We start from the raw sequence: 20,505 nt of genomic DNA, 5'->3' as shown, positions 1-20,505 counted from the left end.
AGAGAAAGGACGAGTCATGAAGTGATGGACTATTTCAGTGATGCGTCGGGATTGCGCTGGAGCGCGTAAAACGCTGCTGTGCTTCTGTTCCCTAAGCTTTTCTTAAGCGGACACATCATCGGCATCGCAATGAAGAGTTTAAATACCGCGTTCAAATTATTCCAAAGAGATCTCCATTCTGTCGGAATAATTGGAGCACCTTTTGCTAAGGGACAGGTGAGCTCTAGGTCTGCTGGAGGCTTTAAAGACATCTGGAAGCTGTTTAGTGTGCACCGATTTTCTTTCTCTCTTTTAAACGTATTGGCTGGATTGTAAATTCGATCAGTAGATTAGAAATAATCCTATTTCCAGTTATTAATAATAATTACCTGTCCTGCAACAGCCCAGGGATGGTGTCCAACTGGGACCAGGTGCGATTCGTGAAGCTGGACTGGTGAAGAAACTTGAAATCCAAGGTACCACTTACTGGAAATTGAAATACAAATGAAATGGACAGTGTTGGATATAAACAGACAGTGTTTCAGAGAACACACTTTTTCTTTTTCTTTTTCTTTCTGATACTATGCACAAAACGAGCAGTACAAGATGAACAGAGCAAATGTTTGCATTGCAAAACTTTATTCAAATGTTAAAATGTGATCACTAGTCATTCAGTTCAGAACAGATCTGTAGACTCAGGATTCTCATCATTAATGTACAAATTTAGACCTGGTATAAAAGAATAAAATACAGTATTGCTGTATTATTACAGCTAGTCTTGACACCTTTAATTAGAAAAGTAACTGCAGTTCAATTTGATTTCTGCTAACTTCAATTCCCACTGATCGTCTTCTTTATTTAAACTATATGTATTTATTTAAATCCTCTATTGTAATATATATAATATATTTAATATTTATTTCCATGTATAGGACAAATTCTACTCTACTTGCCATAAGTACATGCATAGACAAAAAAAATGTCCATTTATATATCTCTGTGTGTGTGTGTGTGTGTGTGTGTGTGTGTGTGTGTGTGTGTGTGTGTGTGTGTGTGTCTGTGAGCGCGCGCGTGTGTGTCAGTCAATGAGACACAAGATGGGATCTGATAGGGTAGAGCATATTGACCTTGCAACACCCACATGGTGGGGTTCCTCTGTATGTGTGTGTGTGTGTGTGTGTGTGTAATAGACATTCTCAGAAATATACACACCTCCTGTCATAGTTTGCCTGAATTAGAATATACAGTAGAAGAGAAACATGTACAATCAGTAACAGTCTGAGTATCATGAGTGATTTATTGACATACAGTTTAGTACTTAACCTGTTTTCTTTGTTGTTGGTGGTGTTTTTTTTTTTTTTTACTGGATTATGCTTTAATGCTTAAATAGAAAACTTTGAGCCTAACGAGTGACCAAAAAGCAAAATAGCAAAAAATGTGTAAAATCTTCAGGTCAGTGTCTTCAGGCAATGTTCAAACATTCAAATGCATCCAAACTCAGCTGTTCTTCGCTGACAGGAGTGGAACCTGATTTGGTTTTCTGCAGTTGTAACCCATTTACCTCACTCAACATCTGATATGTGCATTTATCGTGTCCTGAGATGCTGTTCTGCTTACTGTGGTTGTTAAAGGTGATTATTTGAGTTGCCTATCGCTGTCAGTGTGTACATGAGTGTTTGACACACACAACTGTAAGAACAGAACACAGAAGGTATTTTTAATCTCTTTTGTTTTGTTTAGCTTAGAATTTTCACACCACTGTTAGGTGTTAAACTTTCAGGAGATCATCAGTTTTTTTTTAAATATTTAAAAGAGCAAATCAAGTCAAATCAGAGGCTTTAATTGTCATTTCAATCATATATAGAAGATGCAGTAGACACTGCTACGTAAAATACAGAGCTACATAAAACAACACAGAACTATGGCTAAAACAGTAAAAAGAAATTAACCTATTAGCATAAAGTGCATGTGTGCAATAGGCTAAAAGACAGCTACGAGACAGATTCATACATAGAGCTGACCAGTAAATAGTCTGTTTGGTGTAAAAAAAAAACTAGAAAAAAGTAAAAAAAAAGCAGTGTGCAAAAAAATTCAGTTTGTAGCTGTATTTAAGAATGTAGAAATGTTTGTGTATAAAAAATTGGAGTCTGAGTGTAAAGAAATACAGTTTTTTGTGTATCCTACTAGTCACTGAATCTTGAGTAGTCTGAAGGCTTGAGCTAACAAACTGTTACATGGTTCTGAGGCGAGGAGTGTGTGTGAAGGGTGTGTGGGTTCATCCACAATTCTGAGAGCAAATTGTACACCAGCAACTATACCTCAGTCAGGGTCACTAAAATCCCATTTTCCCAAATACTGATGTGAACATTAATTGAAGCGCTTGACATGTATCTGCAGGACCGCTAACTAAACTGGTTGGTGACTGTATGTATCAAGAAATAATCTGGTTCAGGTCTACTCTTTCAGATTGTGTGGTGAAGGATTATGGTGATCTAATATTTGAAGAAGTTTCCAATGATGAGCCCTTCAGCAGGACAAAGCAACCCCGAGCAGTTGGTCTTGCCAACAAGAAGGTTGCTGATGCTGTTCACAGAGTTAAGAATGATGGCCACACCTGTGTGATGCTTGGAGGAGATCACAGGTTCAGCAAGTTCACGTCATAAACTGAATGCATTTTGAAGGAAAGACATTATTTTAATATTTACTTTGTTACAGTGTCTGTTTTGGTTCGTTCCTATAGTTTAGCAATTGGTTCGATCCATGGACACGCAGCCTCCAGGCCCAAGCTGAGTGTAGTCTGGGTGGATGCCCATGCTGACATTAACACACCTCTAACCAGTACAACAGGAAACATCCACGGGCAGCCCATGTCCTACCTCATCCACGAGCTGTGCAATAAGGTGATTCACCATAACAGTTATTTCGTAGACAATATTTTTATTCAGTGCACATGTGGTCTAATACACACTGTCTTAATAAAAGTAGGCTACACAACACAAACATATGATGTGTTAGGTCCTGTAATTTGGTGAGAATAAGTTAGCACACGTCATGTTGACCTGCGGAAAAAAAAACTTCTAGTGTGTATCTAGTATTCTTAGTGTGGGTTTTATTTGTTTTCACTCAAGGTTTTTATATTGATTATGGATCAGCTCATCACTGACTGAGACTTGACTGCTGCTATGGACATGTTGTGCAATTGAAAGCTCTATAACATACAGAAAACTTATATGTACAGAGAATATAGACAAATATTTCTGTCTCCTTCAGATTCCTGTCATGCCAAACTTCTCATGGATCAAGCCTTGCATATCAGCAAAAGATGTAGTATACATTGGCCTCAGAGATGTAGATCCAGAGGAACAGTAAGATCCTACGTTCTGTACATTTATTTCTCTAATTTTAAGTTCTGAATATGGAAATAAAATACCCTCTAATGTTTTATATTCCAGTCACATCCTGAAACACCTGGGAATCAAGACGTTCTCTATGACAGAGGTAGACAAACTTGGAATCGGCAAGGTTATGGAACAGATGTGCGATCACGTATTTTCAAAGTAAGTATTTGTTTACTATATATTATTTGTTTGTATGTATCTTCATTTAAATAGTACTACGCTCAAACTCATTACAATTATAAAACCATGTTTTAATAAACAGGATAAAAAAACCCATCCACTTGAGTTATGATATTGATGCCCTGGACCCCTCAGTGGCACCGGCCACAGGGACTCCAGTGATAGGAGGCCTGACATACAGAGAGGGCATCTACATCACTGAGTATGTTTGTCAAACAGGTGAGAGGAGCCGGCTGATTTTCACAGAAAGCATATGAATAAAATAGACACGCTGGCCTTTTGGTCTTTAGTGCCATATACTATATTAGATCTACAATCGTTAATGTAATGTTAGGAACTAACCTATCCCATGGTGTTTCACAAACAGGGCTCCTGTCTGCTCTTGATGTTGTAGAGGTGAACCCAAGGCGAGCCAAAACAGAGGAAGAGGTTCACAGTACAGCCAGTGTGGCAGTGGATCTCGTGTTAGGCTGTTTTGGACGAGTTCGTGAAGGATCACACCCAGCTGATTACAAAATCCCAGAACCTTAAGTGCAAAACTGCCATACTCAGACTACAAGATAATAAAACTTATAATAGAACTTGACACAAAGAGTGCAGAGATACCACCACCACCATGTCTAATAAGTTTTATTTTGCCTGAAATACCCTTAAAATATAATGTGATCTTGAGCCTGTAATGGTTTATTTTGAATTTTCTGATTGATTCAACTACAAATCCTACAAACCTACAACCACTTGTTCTTAAATCTATGCTAAAACGAATCTCTTTTATTACTAGTTGTGTTCAATTTCCTATAAATGAGTTTTTATTTCTCTTGTGGTGTTTCATTGATGATGGATCTTGTGGAAACCTTTAACAGAATAAAAGCATACAAACAGAAAAAGATAAAGGGAATTCTTTATTTCTGTAGTAAAACAATGTTCACACATTTACAGTATTTTACCACAAATCTTAAGTCACTGGAGTGAAAAGACATGAAATGATATCAATAGAGGCTTTCATTTCAGATTACAGGAGTTTGAGTCACTGGAGTGTTACAGTCTCACTATTACTAACACATCATTTGTTTCTCTACTATCAAACATTTGTATATTCACCATAATTGTGAATAGCCAAAAAAAAAAAAAAAGATATGCAAAGATTTGTATAGCCACTATTTCCAGGGGCACGTTATATTGGACTGGAAGCTCAGTGGTTAAAGCCTTGGATTACAGCTCAGATGCCTTTGAGTTCACATCCCAGAATCACCAAGCTGCCACTGTTAGGCTATTGAGCAAGACCCTCAACCAAATTTTCACCTGCACAAATGAGATAAATGTAATTCACTCTGCATTTACAGCATTTGGCAGACGTTCCTATACAATGTTATTGTTCTTTAATCCTAGTTTCAGTTGAAAAAGTTTAAACCTGCGTAACTTCATGTTAAACATGACAAATGTGTTTACCCCTGTGTGAATGACCTCAGTGCAAGTGAAGCCTTATACAATAACCTGGCATCAGACTGGTGTGTGTGTGTGCGAGTGTGGGTGTGTTAAGGGGAAAGAGTGCATGGGTCCATAGTTTTTAAGTCAGGACTCATGTAGGACATTCAGTGCAATGAGCCAAACCTTTACCTCCCCTACATACAGAGAGACAGACAGAGAGAGAGACAGACAGACAAAGAGGCAGACAGACAGACAGACAGACGCGCACACACACAGGGCAAGGTATTGCAATTGGCTCAGCTATTGAAATCAGTCACAGTCGTAGCTACAATCGTACAAGACTTAAGGATTCCAGAGTGTAGAGGTCACAGATCAAAATGAAGACATTTCAAACCTAAACCCATTTCATTTAGATGAAATGGGTTTAGGTTTGAAATGTCTTCATTTTGATCTGTGAGCTCAGTTAAATCTGGTACCATGTGGATACTTTATTGAAGTTTTGAAATTTTCCCCCACAGTACCTCAGCTATATTAAGACCTGGAAATGTGGAGTGTCATGCGGTGGAGTGTCACTGCTTTCTTCTCTGCAGCTATTTTGAGCAACGATAAAAGGCACCAGCGGCATCGGAGACATTTGTTGGCAGACACACATACACCATTTGAATAAAAATAAAATATGGCGGATCAAAGTTGATTGTTAAAGGCAAAGATGGGTGGGGCTGGGGTTTAACCAGGAACATCGTATAGGCATTAAACCACTAAGTGGACAGAAACGAGGAGGACCGGACAGGAAAGGTCATCATCAGTCTGTCTGATGCAGTCCACAGGGCCTTCTGAACTCCTGACCTCTTTCATGGATCCATTTGTTTGAAACTATATAACAAAGACAAAGAAAGAAGGTTATAAATATAGCGTTCAGCGTCAGTTCAGGCAGGCCACATAGTCAAGCTCGGCTATCAGCTGATGTCAATTTTCTAACCCCGCCCATCAGCTGATCTGATTCCTAAGCGCGCTATTGGTCCCTTTCAAACAGGGCCCCCTATTTAAATGCTTTTTTCAGTCTGTCTGCTTGGCTGTTTCCTCTGCATTACTGCTGCGATTTAAACTCGGCGGCTAATTAAAGTTTAAACCGCAAGCTATCTCCTTTTGTGTTCACGATATGGAACTATAAGAGGTCGTGATTACTATTAGTATACTCGAGCCAAAGGGGAAGTTTTGAAGACGCTTTGAACTTACGGTAAATTGATATGGCATGCATACACTTTTCGTGTATAATGGTGAGTTTGTTGAACCGGAAGCGACCTTAGGGCTGGAGTGGTGTACAGTCTGTTATGCTACGCTACGTTAGGCTATGCTTCACTATGCTATGTATGTTATGCTATGTTATAAGATAAGGTTATGCTATGCTTTTGCATTGCTCGTCATGATGGGTCATGCCATGCTTGCTATACTAGGCTAGATTGCCTCATGCTAGGTAATGCATGCCTCGATATGCCTTGCTAAGCCAGCTCGTTATGGTATGCTAGGTTATGCTATGTTATGTTATGCTAGCTAGGCTTACCTTGCTAGGCTATGTTATGTTATGCTATGCCTTGCTAGGCCAGGTTAGGTTACGTTACGTTATGCTATGCCCTGCTCAGCTATGTTAGGTTACGTTATGCTATGCCCTGCTCAGCTATGTTAGGTTACGTTATGCTATGCCCTGCTCAGCTATGTTAGGTTACGTTATGCTATGCCCTGCTCAGCTATGTTAGGTTACGTTATGCTATGCCCTGCTCAGCTATGTTAGGTTACGTTATGCTATGCCCTGCTCAGCTATGTTAGGTTACGTTATGCTATGCCCTGCTCAGCTATGTTAGGTTACGTTATGCTATGCCCTGCTCAGCTATGTTAGGTTACGTTATGCTATGCCCTGCTCAGCTATGTTAGGTTACGTTATGCTATGCCCTGCTCAGCTATGTTAGGTTACGTTATGCTATGCCCTGCTCAGCTATGTTAGGTTACGTTATGCTATGCCCTGCTCAGCTATGTTGGGTTACGTTATGCTATGCCCTGCTCAGCTATGTTGGGTTACGTTATGCTATGCCCTGCTCAGCTATGTTAGGTTACGTTATGCTATGCCCTGCTCAGCTATGTTAGGTTACGTTATGCTATGCCCTGCTCAGCTATGTTAGGTTACGTTATGCTATGCCCTGCTCAGCTATGTTAGGTTACGTTATGCTATGCCCTGCTCAGCTATGTTAGGTTACGTTATGCTATGCCCTGCTCAGCTATGTTAGGTTACGTTATGCTATGCCCTGCTCAGCTATGTTAGGTTACGTTATGCTATGCCCTGCTCAGCTATGTTAGGTTACGTTATGCTATGCCCTGCTCAGCTATGTTAGGTTACGTTATGCTATGCCCTGCTCAGCTATGTTAGGTTACGTTATGCTATGCCCTGCTCAGCTATGTTAGGTTACGTTATGCTATGCCCTGCTCAGCTATGTTAGGTTACGTTATGCTATGCCCTGCTCAGCTATGTTAGGTTACGTTATGCTATGCCCTGCTCAGCTATGTTAGGTATGTCTTGCTGCTTTCCCAGTTAAATGGGAGATTGTCCCCCCACGAAGCTGCTGCTGTTCCCTGACTAGCTTTCATGGAGCTCATGAAAAGGATGGGCAATTCAGAACAGAGCCATATTGCCAAATGTAAATTTTATAAGCTTGCAAATTAAAAATTTAAATATGTCAAAGAATTGTCTTTATTTTGACTCAAGTGGTCCTGACTGAAATATAGCGTTCAGCATCAGTTCAGGCAGGCCACATAGTCAAGCTCGGCTATCAGCTGAGGTCAATTTTCTAACCCCGCCCATCAGCTGATGTAAATGTTCTAACCCCGCCCATCAGCTGATCTGATTCCTAAGCGTGCTATTGGTCCCTTTCAAACAGGGCACCCTATTTAAATGCTTTTTTCAGTCTGTCTGCTTGGCTGTTTCCTCTGCATTGCTGCAACCCACCTCCTCCCCTAGCTCCTCATTGAAACTTTGTGTTTAACTTAATCAGTGTCATTCTGTTGTCATTAATGCAGACTCGGTTCTAAATGGGGGATTTTGTCTTGCTGCTTTCCCAGTTAAATGGGAGATTATCCCTCCACGAAGCTGCTGCTGTTCCCTGACTAGCTTTCATGGAGCTCATGAAAAGGACGGGGAATTCAGAACAGAGCCATACCGCCAAATGTAAATTTTATAAGCTTGCAAATTAAAAATTTAAATATGTCAAAGAATTGTCTTTATTTTGACTGAATATTCTGACTGAAATATGTAGTATTTTAAGATGGGAGATCATTTGAAGAATAACTGTCCTGAAGCACATTAAAATCCCCATGAAATAACTTTGTAGCTACGAGTCTGCATATTGGTGTAATTCCTGTTGTTGGGAAGTCAGAATGACATGTTAACTGTGCATAGTGATGTTCATGGTAACTTTCTGCTGCTGTATTTTTTTTTTTTTTATTCCTTTGAAGGAATAAAATCCTTCATTGCTAGTGCAGTAACTATGGTATTTAACAGAATGGAACAGTTTTTATGACAGATTTTGAAGTTTGCTTCTAAAAAAAAAAAAGGGGGGGCTCATACACAGTGTTGGGCAATAACGCGTTACTGTAATGGAGTTACATTTGACATTAACTAATACTCTAACGCATTACTTTTTAAATAAAGTAACTCCGTTACTGTTACCATATGGTGCGTTTGTCCGTTACTTTTATAATTTAATTCACTTTGGCTAAAGTGTAGCCTACAGCCTAACCTGTTTACAGCAGCGACACATTGTAGGATTGGTGGATGCCAACCACTGTAAACATGAAGATGCCACACTGTTGGGCGTGTTTCCTTTTATTCAAGTATGTGCGGCAGTAATGGCGAGTTGAGGCGAGAGCAAGACGGGTTTCTCAAAGTGGAAATATGCTCATTATTTCACTTTAGCTGAGCATAAAGACAAAAACCTTTTAGTCAAATGTAAGCTGTCTTTCTGGTTCAAAGGTCCTATCTACTGCAATAAACAGCAATAACAATCTGGAGGTAGAAACCAAATGCCTCGATGAAGCTAACCCGGTGTCGGTGGACACACTCTGAGTGAGTCAAGCCCCTCCAGCCAAACAACAGCGACTAGATTTTAGCCAGACTGTTAGCCAGGGACAGATCAACAAACAGTTTTGTGTTTGTATAGACCATAACGCATAAAAGGGCATTAATGGGAACATTAAAGAACGTTCTTTAAAAAAAGTAACTAAAAAGTTCCTTTTAACAGTAACGCATTACTTTTTGGTGTAAGTAATCAACAAAGTAATTGAGTTTCTTTTTGAATGAAGTAACTAGTAATGGTAACTAGTTACTATTCCTTAGTAACTAGCACCACACTGCTCATACACTATTTTCTAGTAACATTAATGATTAATTGTATGTAATAATGAAAAAGTTTGATTGTCAACCTTCAATCAACTGATACAGCACACATTGGAATCAAAGTCCCCAAATGTAATGCAGCTACACACAGCTATACAGTACACTGCAGAGAGAGACTGAATTCTGGTAGAGATTATTCCTAGCCAATTATATTATAGCTATTAAAATTGCTAAGTGCTTAAACTGGATCTGAAATAGCCGAGAGATGGATCTGCTTTGGGACACTTGTTGAGGACTGGGGAGGAACATTGCTGGTGGAGGGTCAACTGGAATTAGCCAGTTCTGATGTGCTACTAACAGAGACACAGGCAGCTTAAAAACAACACATCACACAATACATTGAGATGTAACAACGGTCAAATAAACTTAAAAGGTAAGACATTGGACCAACTATAGGCTTGATGGTGTTGGACAGATTAAAGGACTAAAGCACTGCTGCATCACTGATGAACTGAGGTCTTATTCTCACTGGTTCCACTATCAGCAGACTGTAGAACGGCCTTGTGGGTAGGAAAGCATTAAGCGACATAAACGTCTCTGTGACACAGGTTTAAAGTCAAACTCAGAATTTCATTAAAAAAATACATTTTGGACATAAAATAAATTTGCTTAAGTTTACATGGTAATTACGGATTAATATGCAATTTGTTCAGGGTGGAGGCTTCAAAATAAGATGGAACTGATCGGAAATATTTACATTCGAAAATCTAAAATATTACTTTTATTATTGCAGTGTAAAGAAAAAGGTGAGTTAATGCAGATGACCATCAGTTCACTCACCCCATTTATTGCCCATAAGTACAGGGCATGCAGCGTGCCTTGTGTTATAGTCTCCCTCTCCACTTGGAAACAGGTTATACCAAAACACTGCTGTACCCTGGAGTTCATAGACACAAACACACACTTTATCATATCAAGCAAAAGCAAAGATTGACAAAAGACTAAAAACTGGCAGAAATCACTAAGTAAACACGTTCTGTTTCACTAGAATGGACATGCTATTACCTTTATTGGCTTTACTGCTGCTCCTACTTCAGGGAACACTGTGGCTCCCCCTGCTGACACGTCACTCATCTACAGAGGAAACATGCGCCCATATTACAGAGGCCTCGTCTTTAAACAGGAATTTGCATTTAATAATAAGAGGAAATACAAGCACGTGTTTAATAGTCTAAATCACTCACATAGAAGAGCCAGGTGGCAATGCGATTCCCTGTGCCCAGCTCCTTAAAGGCGTCTGGCTCGTCTTTCTATGTGGAGATCGTAAAAATGACCAGATAGCAGGAAACAAAAGGGAGAAATGTTTCAGTTGTGTTTTGAGACTCCTGCTTTGAGTTCAAATTGATGGAAACGACTCTGCACCAGGACCTTACTTTATTGGATTATTTGTATTTTAAACAAGGCAGTACTAATTTAAAAAGCAGTTTACTACCAAAAAGTAGTAGCTGTATAACAAATAAATAAACACAGTATATTGTAGTATTAAATTATTTTGACACCTTTATATATACTGACATATTTATATGATGAAATGACTCCATGGACAGAAAAAAAATATGAAATGCCCGAGGATGAAATGCACTGTGTTTATTACAGACCTCATTCTGTAACTTCTGAATTTCATGGGCCTAAAAAGATGCTCCTGAATTATTTGTCTTTAGTCTTTTTTTTTTTTTTAGTTTTGTTGAGATCAGGTGATGTGCAGATCTCCATGAGAGACCAATGTACATTACGCCAAACTGCTCACTGATGTTGAGAGATGTGAAAGAGTAAAATTACAATAGTGTTTACCCGTCCAAAGTCATAGTGTGGCTCATACTGGCCTCCGACACCGTAATTAGCCACCTAAGAGGAACACAGAAACAGATATAATATGCAAAACACATTAGAGTAAAAAATATTAGAAAACGGTTTGTATACAGTGGGTTTGGAAATTATTTAACCCCCTCTACAATTTTGGCACACGTAGACTTGGACGCTTGAAATGTTTACATCTTTAAAATGTAAAGTTTTTGCACTTGCAGCCAGGTTCTCTTGGTTCCCACACACATGCACACACACAATCATGCGTGCACAGACACAATCGCGCAAACACATACACACTTGCATACACACACCCTCTCACATACACACACACTTGCATACACACAAAACGCATTCTCACACAGAGCCACACCTGTAACTCCTCTGCTGTTTTCATATCCAAACCTGTAAGATCCTCAATTCTCTGATTAATACGGTCCACCACTGGGTGCTCATAGGCTGCTAACCAGGCACTGCAAACAGAAAACAATCAATTAATTTCTTTAATCAGTGTGAAAACAGAAATTTTGAGAGAGTCAATGATATAGGATCACAGTCGTTGTTGGGAAATGGTCAAGAAGGACTAAATGAGCGTTAGTGGAAGGTACAGCATGCAGTGTGTAGTTAGTCATATGTAGGGAGTTTAGTGCTAGGCTACTCAGTGTTTCCCATTTTAGTAAAGATAATATATCATCAGCCGAATGTGATTTTGATGACTAGGAGGCTCTCAGACGTACTGCATGTTAATAAGGACTAAATTACTACCTTTACAAACGTATCAGTATTTTGATATTAATGGAGGTGTGAAAGCTCCAATACAGCAGTGACATATATGTAAACCCTCTAAGGCATATATGAGATGAGTTTTCCAAGACCGACATTAAATATAGTAAACACATTAAATATGCAGCTGATACAGGGTTCATGAGATGGCTGTTGGTGCTAGACAAGACAATTTGATTATTTTAGGTACTGCTGATCTCCTGGACGTTTCCTGCACAACAGTCTCTAGAGTTTTCACAGAATAACCTTAAGGAGCAGCTTAACATTTTTTATTTCAATATCTTCAACTATATTCTGAGGGAAAGACTATTCCGATCATGAAGTTATGTTCTGTATTCGTTGGTTGTGACGAACAAGTCTTTTATTTAAATAATAGTGCATTAAGAATCCCTTTGTCATTTAATGCTGAAATAATATAGACGAGTGCCATAATCCAGTAGGTTTTAAATAAAACTATTGTTAATCACAACCACTGAATGTAAAACATGACATCATGAAATGATTAGTCAATAAAAACACAAATAACACCAACAGCACTGCTCCTTTTTCTACAAGAGCAACACCTGTTCTCCTCTTCCAAGAGCTGGTCAAAAGGACAAGGACAAGTTTAGTGTTGTACAGAAAACATACAAGTTTATATGAGTTTATCTGAGATTTATGTTAATACAAATCTCTCTTGGAAAAACACCTACACCTGAGTCCAGACTTTTAACTGAGATATGGTTAACAGCCAATGAAAACACAGACCTGACCATCGGCAACTTCAGATTCACTCACTTACCCATAGCCACAGACCGCGCAGACCTCTGTGGGTGGGTGCGCGGCGCTCTGTGGGTGGGTGCACACAGAGCGACGCGCACACAGAGCGACGCGCACACACAGAGCGACGCGCACACACAGAGCGACGCGCACACACAGAGCGACGCGCACACACAGAGCGACGCGCACACACAGAGCGACGCGCACACACAGAGCGACGCGCACACACAGAGCGACGCGCACACACAGAGCGACGCGCACACACAGATGTCGAAACCTGACCTGTAAAGTCCTGGAGTACACAAAATCACTGAAGGTGTGCTTTTGTATCTGACACCAACAAGTTAGTGGCAGATCCGTTGAGGCCTGCAAGTTGGGAGTTGGGCCTCCATGGATTTACTTGTTTGTCCAGCACATCCCACAGATGGTCACACGGCACATGATTCCCACAGATGTGGGGAATTTGGAGTCCAAGTCCACATGAATGCCAGGACCCAACGTTTCATAACAGAGCACTATCTAGAGCATCACACTGCCTCTGCCAGCTTGGCATCTTCATGTTACTGGTTCACTGGTGGTCCATCATTTGATCCCTTTTTTAGGTAGTCCATAACAGGAATACTTCAGAAGGCCTGTCATTTTGGAGATGCACTGACCCATTCGACCCATATCTATTGGGCCCTTGTCAAAGTCACTCAGATTCCTTACGCTTGCCAATTTTTCCTGCTTCTAACACAAACTGACTGTTCACTTACTGCCTAACATATATCACCACCTGACAGGTGCCACTGTAAAAAACTATCCAATTATGTTAACTTCAACTGGTCAGCTGATTTAACATCAAAGCACGTGCACAAACAAACACACGTTAACGCAAACGCCAAACACAAGTAAGGCAATTAAAACTGCAAAAATGTTGAGATGTGACTATGAATAAAAAAAATACTTATGTTATAAGCAAATGTGAATACATACATATGTTTGATCAGATAATGTGTCCTAAACAAATATATATACAGATATGAACGATGAAAACCTGAAAATAAAAACCTAAATATCTCATATTTAGCTACGTAATTAAACCATTTTCAAAGGAACTCCAAATTGAGTTCAGGTCCTCTTTAAGTCCTGTTTGCTATAATTATATTGAGATGTCTCTAGGACTGTCTGGAGATCACTTGTACAGGACCCGAACAGTCCAATATAAAGATTCTCTCACTCTTGCTCTTGCTCACACACACACCAATTAATTAACATTTATACGTATGTAAAAGAGTTCATACTGATGAGACAATTCTGATTCCAAAGACGGGAAATAACAGGAAAACAAAAGGACACATGCTTCCTGACCATCTACAGTTCACCTTTAGCCCCTTACCTCTTGGAGACTCTGTATTGGGCTGTGGTGAGTTGCCCTGTTTGGGGGTCATGCACGGTGGCACGCCTGAGCTAAGGAGAAGGCACAGGGGAATACAGAGAGAAAGAGGAAAGGAGGGAAAGAGTAAGAGCAAGCAAGCAACCCAATATGATTTCCCTTTATACCTTATTTGGTGAGCAGAACCTACTTTAGTTCTCTAATTTCAAGTCTGCATTTATAAGAAGTAAACCAGCTCGGCCGTGTTAATTCTCTATCTCCTCTGTGTTAATGTAGATGTTGCAGCAACCCTATCATGATCAGCGACACCTAGAGGAACACCCTGCACACTCTTAAGATCTCTGGGAAATCGTTGTTACAAATATTATTTTTTACTCTCTGGCACGACTCATCTATGAAACATTAAATAACATACAGTACTATTATGCCAAAGAACAAATGAAACTTACTCGTTAACAGAAGACAACAATACATACAACTATTTGTTATACAGTCCCCTCTGAATGTACTGGAACGATAAGGTCAATTTTCTTGCTTTTGATACAGACCAAAGACATTTGGGTTTGCAACGACGGATCAGCTTTCATTTCCTGGCATTTAAATCTAAATGTGTAAAACAACTTAAGAGCACCAAATTTTTAGACAAGCCAAAGAATTGGAACACGGTATTAAGGTAAAATCACACAGAATATTTAGTTGTGTATTAAACCAGTGACCCACTGACATAACCACTGACATTATTCTTTTGTTATGTTTTTCCAGGCTTGTACTGTAACTTCTTCAGGTTATTTATTTTGTCCTTTGTTGTGTTGGTGTGTTTTGGGTCACTGTCTCACTCCATGATGAGGTTCCTCCTGATTAGAGGCAGACAGAGGATGACATGACTGCCACCATCATGAGTTACACAAGTCACCGATGATCTTGTGTTTTGTATCGTGAGCAAATTCTTTCTTTCTCCACACTTTGGCCTTTATATCACTTTGATAGAGGTTAATAATGAAGAATTCCTTCAGGAGTTCATAAAACAACACACACACACACACATTCCCAAAAGTTTGTGGACACCTGACCATCACACCTGTATGTGGGTCTTCCCACATTGCAGCATTACAATTTCTCTTTACTGGAACCAAGTGGCCCAAAAATGATTCAGATTGGATGGTTGGACTGGAAGAACTCAAGTGTCCTGCATAAAGCCCTGACCTCAATATCAGCCAACGCCTTTGGAATGCTTTGAAACAACCTTTCCGTCTAAATCTAAATATTTTTCCTTTTATTAAAACAGAAGTGTACAGTGCCCTCTGTGTGTCCTGTCTTGCTAAAGTTGCTGAGGTAGAATGTGATGAAAAAAAATGTGTCTGGATGACTGGCATGGCCTGTGTGCCTATAGTCTTACCTCTTGCTGATACGATAGTGGGCGGTCTCCAGTACACCAGTGACAGGGTTGGAAATGGTGGCACGGCGCAGCTGTGAAGCCAACCGGCCGAGAGGAGACGAATTACTCACCACGCTAATTATGTACATTGGTTTGGGGATTATGATGTTCCCATAACACTAAACTTCTTCAGTGGGCCTCATTTAACCAGCTTACTGTAAGGTTGTGTGTACATATTTACGTAAACCAAACTGAACATGCTGTTGGCTTTATAAAGGTTTCAGGGAAGCTGATTTTTCTTCATACTTGCATTTGTATGCTAGTAATCCATAAAGTACAAAGCATGTAACTGACACGGTTCATATTAAGGGATGCCCACAAGGCTGGAAACATGACTACTCAATGGGAAAAGAAAAGACAGAACTGCAGAAGTAATTTGGATTAACAACTATGCCAATAAAATAAAAATAAAAAAAAAACAATATTACAGCCTAAAAATATCAAAATCTAGAGGCAAAAAGGGCTTATGAGTTCCTTTAGATTTCATATTTTGTACTATTTAATATAAAATAATTGATCTATAATTTTTCTCGATATCACCCTGATCTAGTGAACTAGCCTGGAAATGTTTTAGATATAAACAACAAAGTCACTCTGCTTAGTGCTGTAAATGCAAAAGTCTAAAATTTTGATTATCTGATTTGAAGTTAATTTAGTCTTAACATAAATTTAGACGCACTGCATAGAATTCAAATGTTTTTCAGAATGATAGGATTGATAGGATATTGATAGGAATGATAGGATAATGCTGAATTTCTTGTGAAAACTTTCAAAAACATACTACTTAAAAAATAAATCCATTGTATCCAGCTTGATAAATGAGGCCCAAAGTTTTATCAATTAACCCATTCCTCAGTTAGCCTGAACTACCAGGTCATGCTGTGCCTGTAATCATATTATTAATAGAACTACAGCAGCATATAAGTTTGGGTATTTCCAAAGAGACAGAAGCTGCCTCAGTCTAGGCAAACTTTTAAATTCTATAAAAATGAGCAGGAGCACTAAAGTCTAGTATGGTTTCTCCAGTTCAGGCTTTGCCAGTTCTACATAACAAATTAACTCATGAAGAGCTTTTTTTTAATAACATATAGTGTGTAAGGTTTTCAGCTCTAGTCATGAATCCAGTAATCTGTGATTTATTTTATAAGTAGTGATAAAATTCCTTTCAGTACAAATACTAAAACTGATCAGAAATGAAAGATTTGTAACTCATAAGATTCTTAGATTGTATGTTACTCACCCTGGGCTTGGCCAGTTCTTTGACTTTTTCCATCTCCCTGTCACTGATGATGTTGTGGTAACGTACTATGCGTGGTCTGTCCCACTCATCCTCCTGTTTCACCGGGCCCAGCACATAGTACGGGTGCCTGTTGTTGTCATAGAACCGGCAAAATAGCCGGCTCTGTTTGCGTGGGGTCTGTGTGGTGTAAAATAAAGAGTAGGAGACTATAAATTCAGTCCTGTATACATGGTCCGGCCAGCAAATCAGCTGGATTCAATGAACGGTTACTGCAAACAGCTGTATATAGTAAACACAAACAAATGAATAATGAATGAAAGACTCTGAGTAAATGAACAGAGAAAAATACTAGTTGTAAATGCTTCCAGGAGGTATACTATTCAATAAAGAAAATAAAATCCTAACATGATCTATGGCCTTTCTAAAAATAGTTGACTCTGATTTTAGATTAAGACGGTAGGAGAAAAAGTGGGTTTATTTTTGGATATACAGAATCAGTGACTATCATGGAAACTGCATGTTGAGCAATGAGAAACGCATGAATAAATGATGGTGGAAAGAATATATCCGGATGTTTTTTCTTCTTAATTAAGTCACCTGCAAATAAAACAGCCACCAGACAGCAAACATATGGGGAGGGTGAAGGTTAACATGTTCATCCATTGAGACTCCTAAAGCCAGCCAACTGCTGAAAACCACTTAATGACTTAATAATGATGAAGAGTGTAAATCATGTCACCAGCCTTCAAAAACAAACTTCTATGGGGGATTTTGGAGCGTTGTGTTTGATATTGCTCTCTACCAAAAAGTGAGCACTAACTGAAAGAATCTCCTTAGAAAAAAAATGTTCTTTATCCCTCCATTTCCAGATACTTAAACCTATGCTGAGGTGCATTAGTAAAAGAAACACTGGAGTCTTGGATAGATAAGATTTTCCGTAATATTTGCTGTGGTTATTACTTAGCCCCACTGTAACGACTGTTCCTGTGTACTGTCTGAATGTAAAGAAGCATATAATAAGGTTTGACTCTTACCAGCCTGACTCCTTCGCCTCTGCAAAGCTGCTCATACTTCTTCCTTTCTGTATGGACATCCTTCTTCCTGTCTGCCTCTCCCTTTTCTCGCTCTTCTTTCTCCTCTTCTGTTCCTCTCTGCTCCTTCTCTACTTTTCTCTGCTTGGCCAGCTGGTATTCAAAGTACTTTAGGTTGCCATTGGCTCTCTGATGAGTTGGATCTGCACAGCAGGGATGATTATATTAGCTGTTAGAAATGATAGCACTCACACAAACCCAAATACATCTGTTTCTATCAGTATCCTGCAGTATCAGACCCTCCACTGCACAACATCCAGTCCACATGCCTTACCTAGTGTCAGCAGTCGTTTTGTATGCTCCAGTGCTCTCTCTAGTTCCCCCTGCTGGTATACAGAGTAGCTCAGGTAGTCTAGGGCGGTCACAGCATCAACGCTTGACTGCTCGCCATCATCTAACTGTCTCACAGCCTGCGTCATCCACAGCTCTGTGTGATAGTAATCGGCCTCGGAGTACGCGATCTTCCCCAACTCAAAACAGTCCTCCACTGTCAGAGTGCTCTTATACGGCAAATCTGCAGGCAAACCTATGAAAGCGCATATAATCATTTATAGCGTTTCAAGTTAAACCCTAGTTAGGCCTACATAACACTGACAAATATAACATCATATATATTAACATCACACAGAACAAACAGGATAATTGAGATGCATTTTGAGAGTCATTACATTTACTTTAACCTTTTTTCCACCACTCACTCCATCCTTCAGGCCTTACTCACCAGGTAGATCTCCAGTGGAGATAACCTCTGTTTTTAGATTATAGGTGTCTTGAAGACGGAGCAGAGCTTTGGCTGCTCCTGCCTGGTCTTCATCATTAGGAAAGTGCTGCCGTTGGATGGTTAGGTTGGAGATAAATCCTGTGTAAATAAGATATTTGTTTAGATATGTTTCAGCTTCTGTTGACAGAGATTTAGATCAACATATTCCTATTTAACCTTGACAGAAAATTCTGCATGGAGAATACGTTTTTATACGTTTTTTACGTTTCGAATACCCCTTATGAGAAACTTAATATCAAGGTCTGTGACGTCGCCCGGTATGGCGCAACCGGGGCCCCACCCTGGAGCCAGACCCGGGGTTGGTGCTTGCATGTGAGCGCCTGGTGGCCGGGTCTTACCCCACGGGGCCCAGCCGGGCTTAGCCCGAAGGAGCGACGTGGGACCGATCTCCTATGGGCCCACCACCTGCAGGAGGAACCATAAGGGGCTGGTGCAATGTGGATTGGGTGGCAGTCGAAGGCGGGGGCCTCGGCGACCCAATCCCCGGACACAGAATCTGGCTCTAGGGACATGGAATGTCACCTTGCTGGGGGGAAGGAGCCTGAGCTGGTGCGGGAGGTTGAGAGATACCGACTAGAGATAGTTGGGCTCGCCTCCACGCACAGCTTGGGCTCTGGAACCCAACTCCTTGAGAGAGGCTGGACTCTTTACTACTCTGGAGTTGCCCGCGGTGAGAGGCGGTGGACTGGTGTGGGCTTGCTCATAGCCCCCAGCTCAGCAACCATGTGTTGGAGTTCTCCCCGGTGAACGAGAGGGTCGTTTCCCTGCGCCTTCGGGTCAGGGATAGGTCTCTCACTGTTATTTGTGCTTACGGGCCAAATGGCAGTGTAGAGTACCCGACCTTCTTGGCGTCTCTGGAAGGGGTGTCAACTGTCAACTGATCACCACCTGGTGGTGAGTTGGATCCGATGGCGGGGGAGGAAGTTGGACAGACTTGGCAGACCCAAACGTACTGTGAGGGTCTGCTGGAAATGTTTGACAGAGTCTCCGGTCAGAGAGATCTTCAACTCCCACCTCCGGCAGAGCTTCAACCAGATCCCGAGGGAGGTTGGAGACATTGAATCCGAGTGGACCATGTTCTCCACCTCCATTGTCGACGCGGCCGCTCAGAGCTGTGGCTGTAAGGACTCCGGTGCCTGTCGTGGCAGCAATCCCCAAACCCCGTAGTGGACCCCGGAAGTAAGGGATGCCGTCAAGCTGAAGAAGGAGTCCTATTGAGCCTGGTTGGCTTGGGGGACTCCGGAGGCAGCTGATAGGTACCGGAGGGCCAAGCAAGAAGGAATTCTGGCAAACCGTCCGGTGCCTCAGGAGGGGGAAGCAGTGCCCTGCACACACTGTTTACAGTGGGAGTGGGAATCTGCTGACTTCAACTGGGGACATCCTCGGACGGTGGAAGGAGTACTTTGAGGTTCTCCTCAACCCCACCGACATGTCTTCCACTGAGGAAGCAGAGGCCGAGGGCTCAGTTGTGGACTCGTCGATCCCCCAAGCTGAGGTCACTGAGGTAGTTGAGAAGCTCTTCGGAGGTGATGAGATCTGCCCTGAGTACCTCAAGTCTCTGAATGTTGTGGGGCTGTCTTGGTTGACACGCCTCTGCAACATCGCGTGGCGGCTGGGGACAGTGCCTCTGGACTGGCAGACTGGGGTGGTGGTCCCTCTGTTTAAGAAGGTGGACCGGAGGGTGTGTTCCAACTACAGGGGATCACACTCCTCAGCCTCCCCGGAAAAGTCTATGCCAGGGTACTGGAGAGGAGAATTCGGCCGATAGTCAAACCTCAGATTCAGGAGGAACAATGTGGGTTTCGTCCCGGT

General features: G+C 41.0%; 2 protein-coding genes across 3 annotated transcripts in view; one reads left to right on the top strand and one right to left on the bottom strand.

The window, feature by feature from the left end:
- arg1 (arginase 1) lies at window positions 1-4,404 on the top strand. The gene is made up of 8 exons (XM_060863856.1): window positions 1-216; window positions 383-455; window positions 2,446-2,620; window positions 2,720-2,879; window positions 3,250-3,344; window positions 3,432-3,536; window positions 3,640-3,776; window positions 3,925-4,404. Exons 1-8 carry the CDS (start codon window positions 130-132, stop codon window positions 4,086-4,088), a joined length of 996 nt encoding a protein of 331 aa, XP_060719839.1. The 5' UTR covers window positions 1-129; the 3' UTR covers window positions 4,089-4,404.
- Window positions 4,405-4,446: 42 nt separating this feature from the next.
- Window positions 4,447-20,505, bottom strand: part of p4ha1a (prolyl 4-hydroxylase, alpha polypeptide I a) — a 25,333-nt gene continuing 9,274 nt past the window's right edge. Inside the window, exons 5-15 of one of the 2 annotated variants that reach the window (XM_060863853.1) lie at window positions 18,634-18,771; window positions 18,187-18,438; window positions 17,856-18,055; window positions 16,822-16,998; window positions 15,543-15,613; window positions 11,603-11,702; window positions 11,218-11,271; window positions 10,611-10,676; window positions 10,432-10,500; window positions 10,207-10,303; window positions 4,447-5,858 (exon numbers count right to left, since the gene is read on the bottom strand). In XM_060863853.1, coding sequence (XP_060719836.1) covers window positions 5,788-5,858; window positions 10,207-10,303; window positions 10,432-10,500; window positions 10,611-10,676; window positions 11,218-11,271; window positions 11,603-11,702; window positions 15,543-15,613; window positions 16,822-16,998; window positions 17,856-18,055; window positions 18,187-18,438; window positions 18,634-18,771 — 1,295 coding nt within the window. In that variant the 3' untranslated portion in view covers window positions 4,447-5,787. Of the gene's footprint in view, window positions 5,859-10,206; window positions 10,304-10,431; window positions 10,501-10,610; window positions 10,677-11,217; window positions 11,272-11,602; window positions 11,703-14,149; window positions 14,221-15,542; window positions 15,614-16,821; window positions 16,999-17,855; window positions 18,056-18,186; window positions 18,439-18,633; window positions 18,772-20,505 lie in introns of both variants that reach the window. The other variant, XM_060863854.1, reaches the window with a different exon arrangement.

Source organism: Tachysurus vachellii, chromosome 2 (genome assembly GCF_030014155.1).
Source record: "Tachysurus vachellii isolate PV-2020 chromosome 2, HZAU_Pvac_v1, whole genome shotgun sequence".
In the NCBI taxonomy this organism is placed as follows: Eukaryota; Metazoa; Chordata; class Actinopteri; order Siluriformes; family Bagridae; genus Tachysurus; species Tachysurus vachellii.
The sequence above is the reverse complement of the archived record's forward strand: the minus strand, read 5'-3'. Positions and strand labels throughout refer to the sequence as shown.

Bases quoted from the DNA above. Each gene is read 5' to 3' on its own strand.
- arg1 (XM_060863856.1), top strand. From the start codon at position 130: ATGAAGAGTTTAAATACCGCGTTCAAATTATTCCAAAGAGATCTCCAT. The intron at 217-382 runs GTGAGCTCTAGG...GTCCTGCAACAG, and splicing joins CACCTTTTGCTAAGGGACAG to CCCAGGGATGGTGTCCAACT. The intron at 3,537-3,639 runs GTAAGTATTTGT...TTTAATAAACAG, and splicing joins TGCGATCACGTATTTTCAAA to GATAAAAAAACCCATCCACT.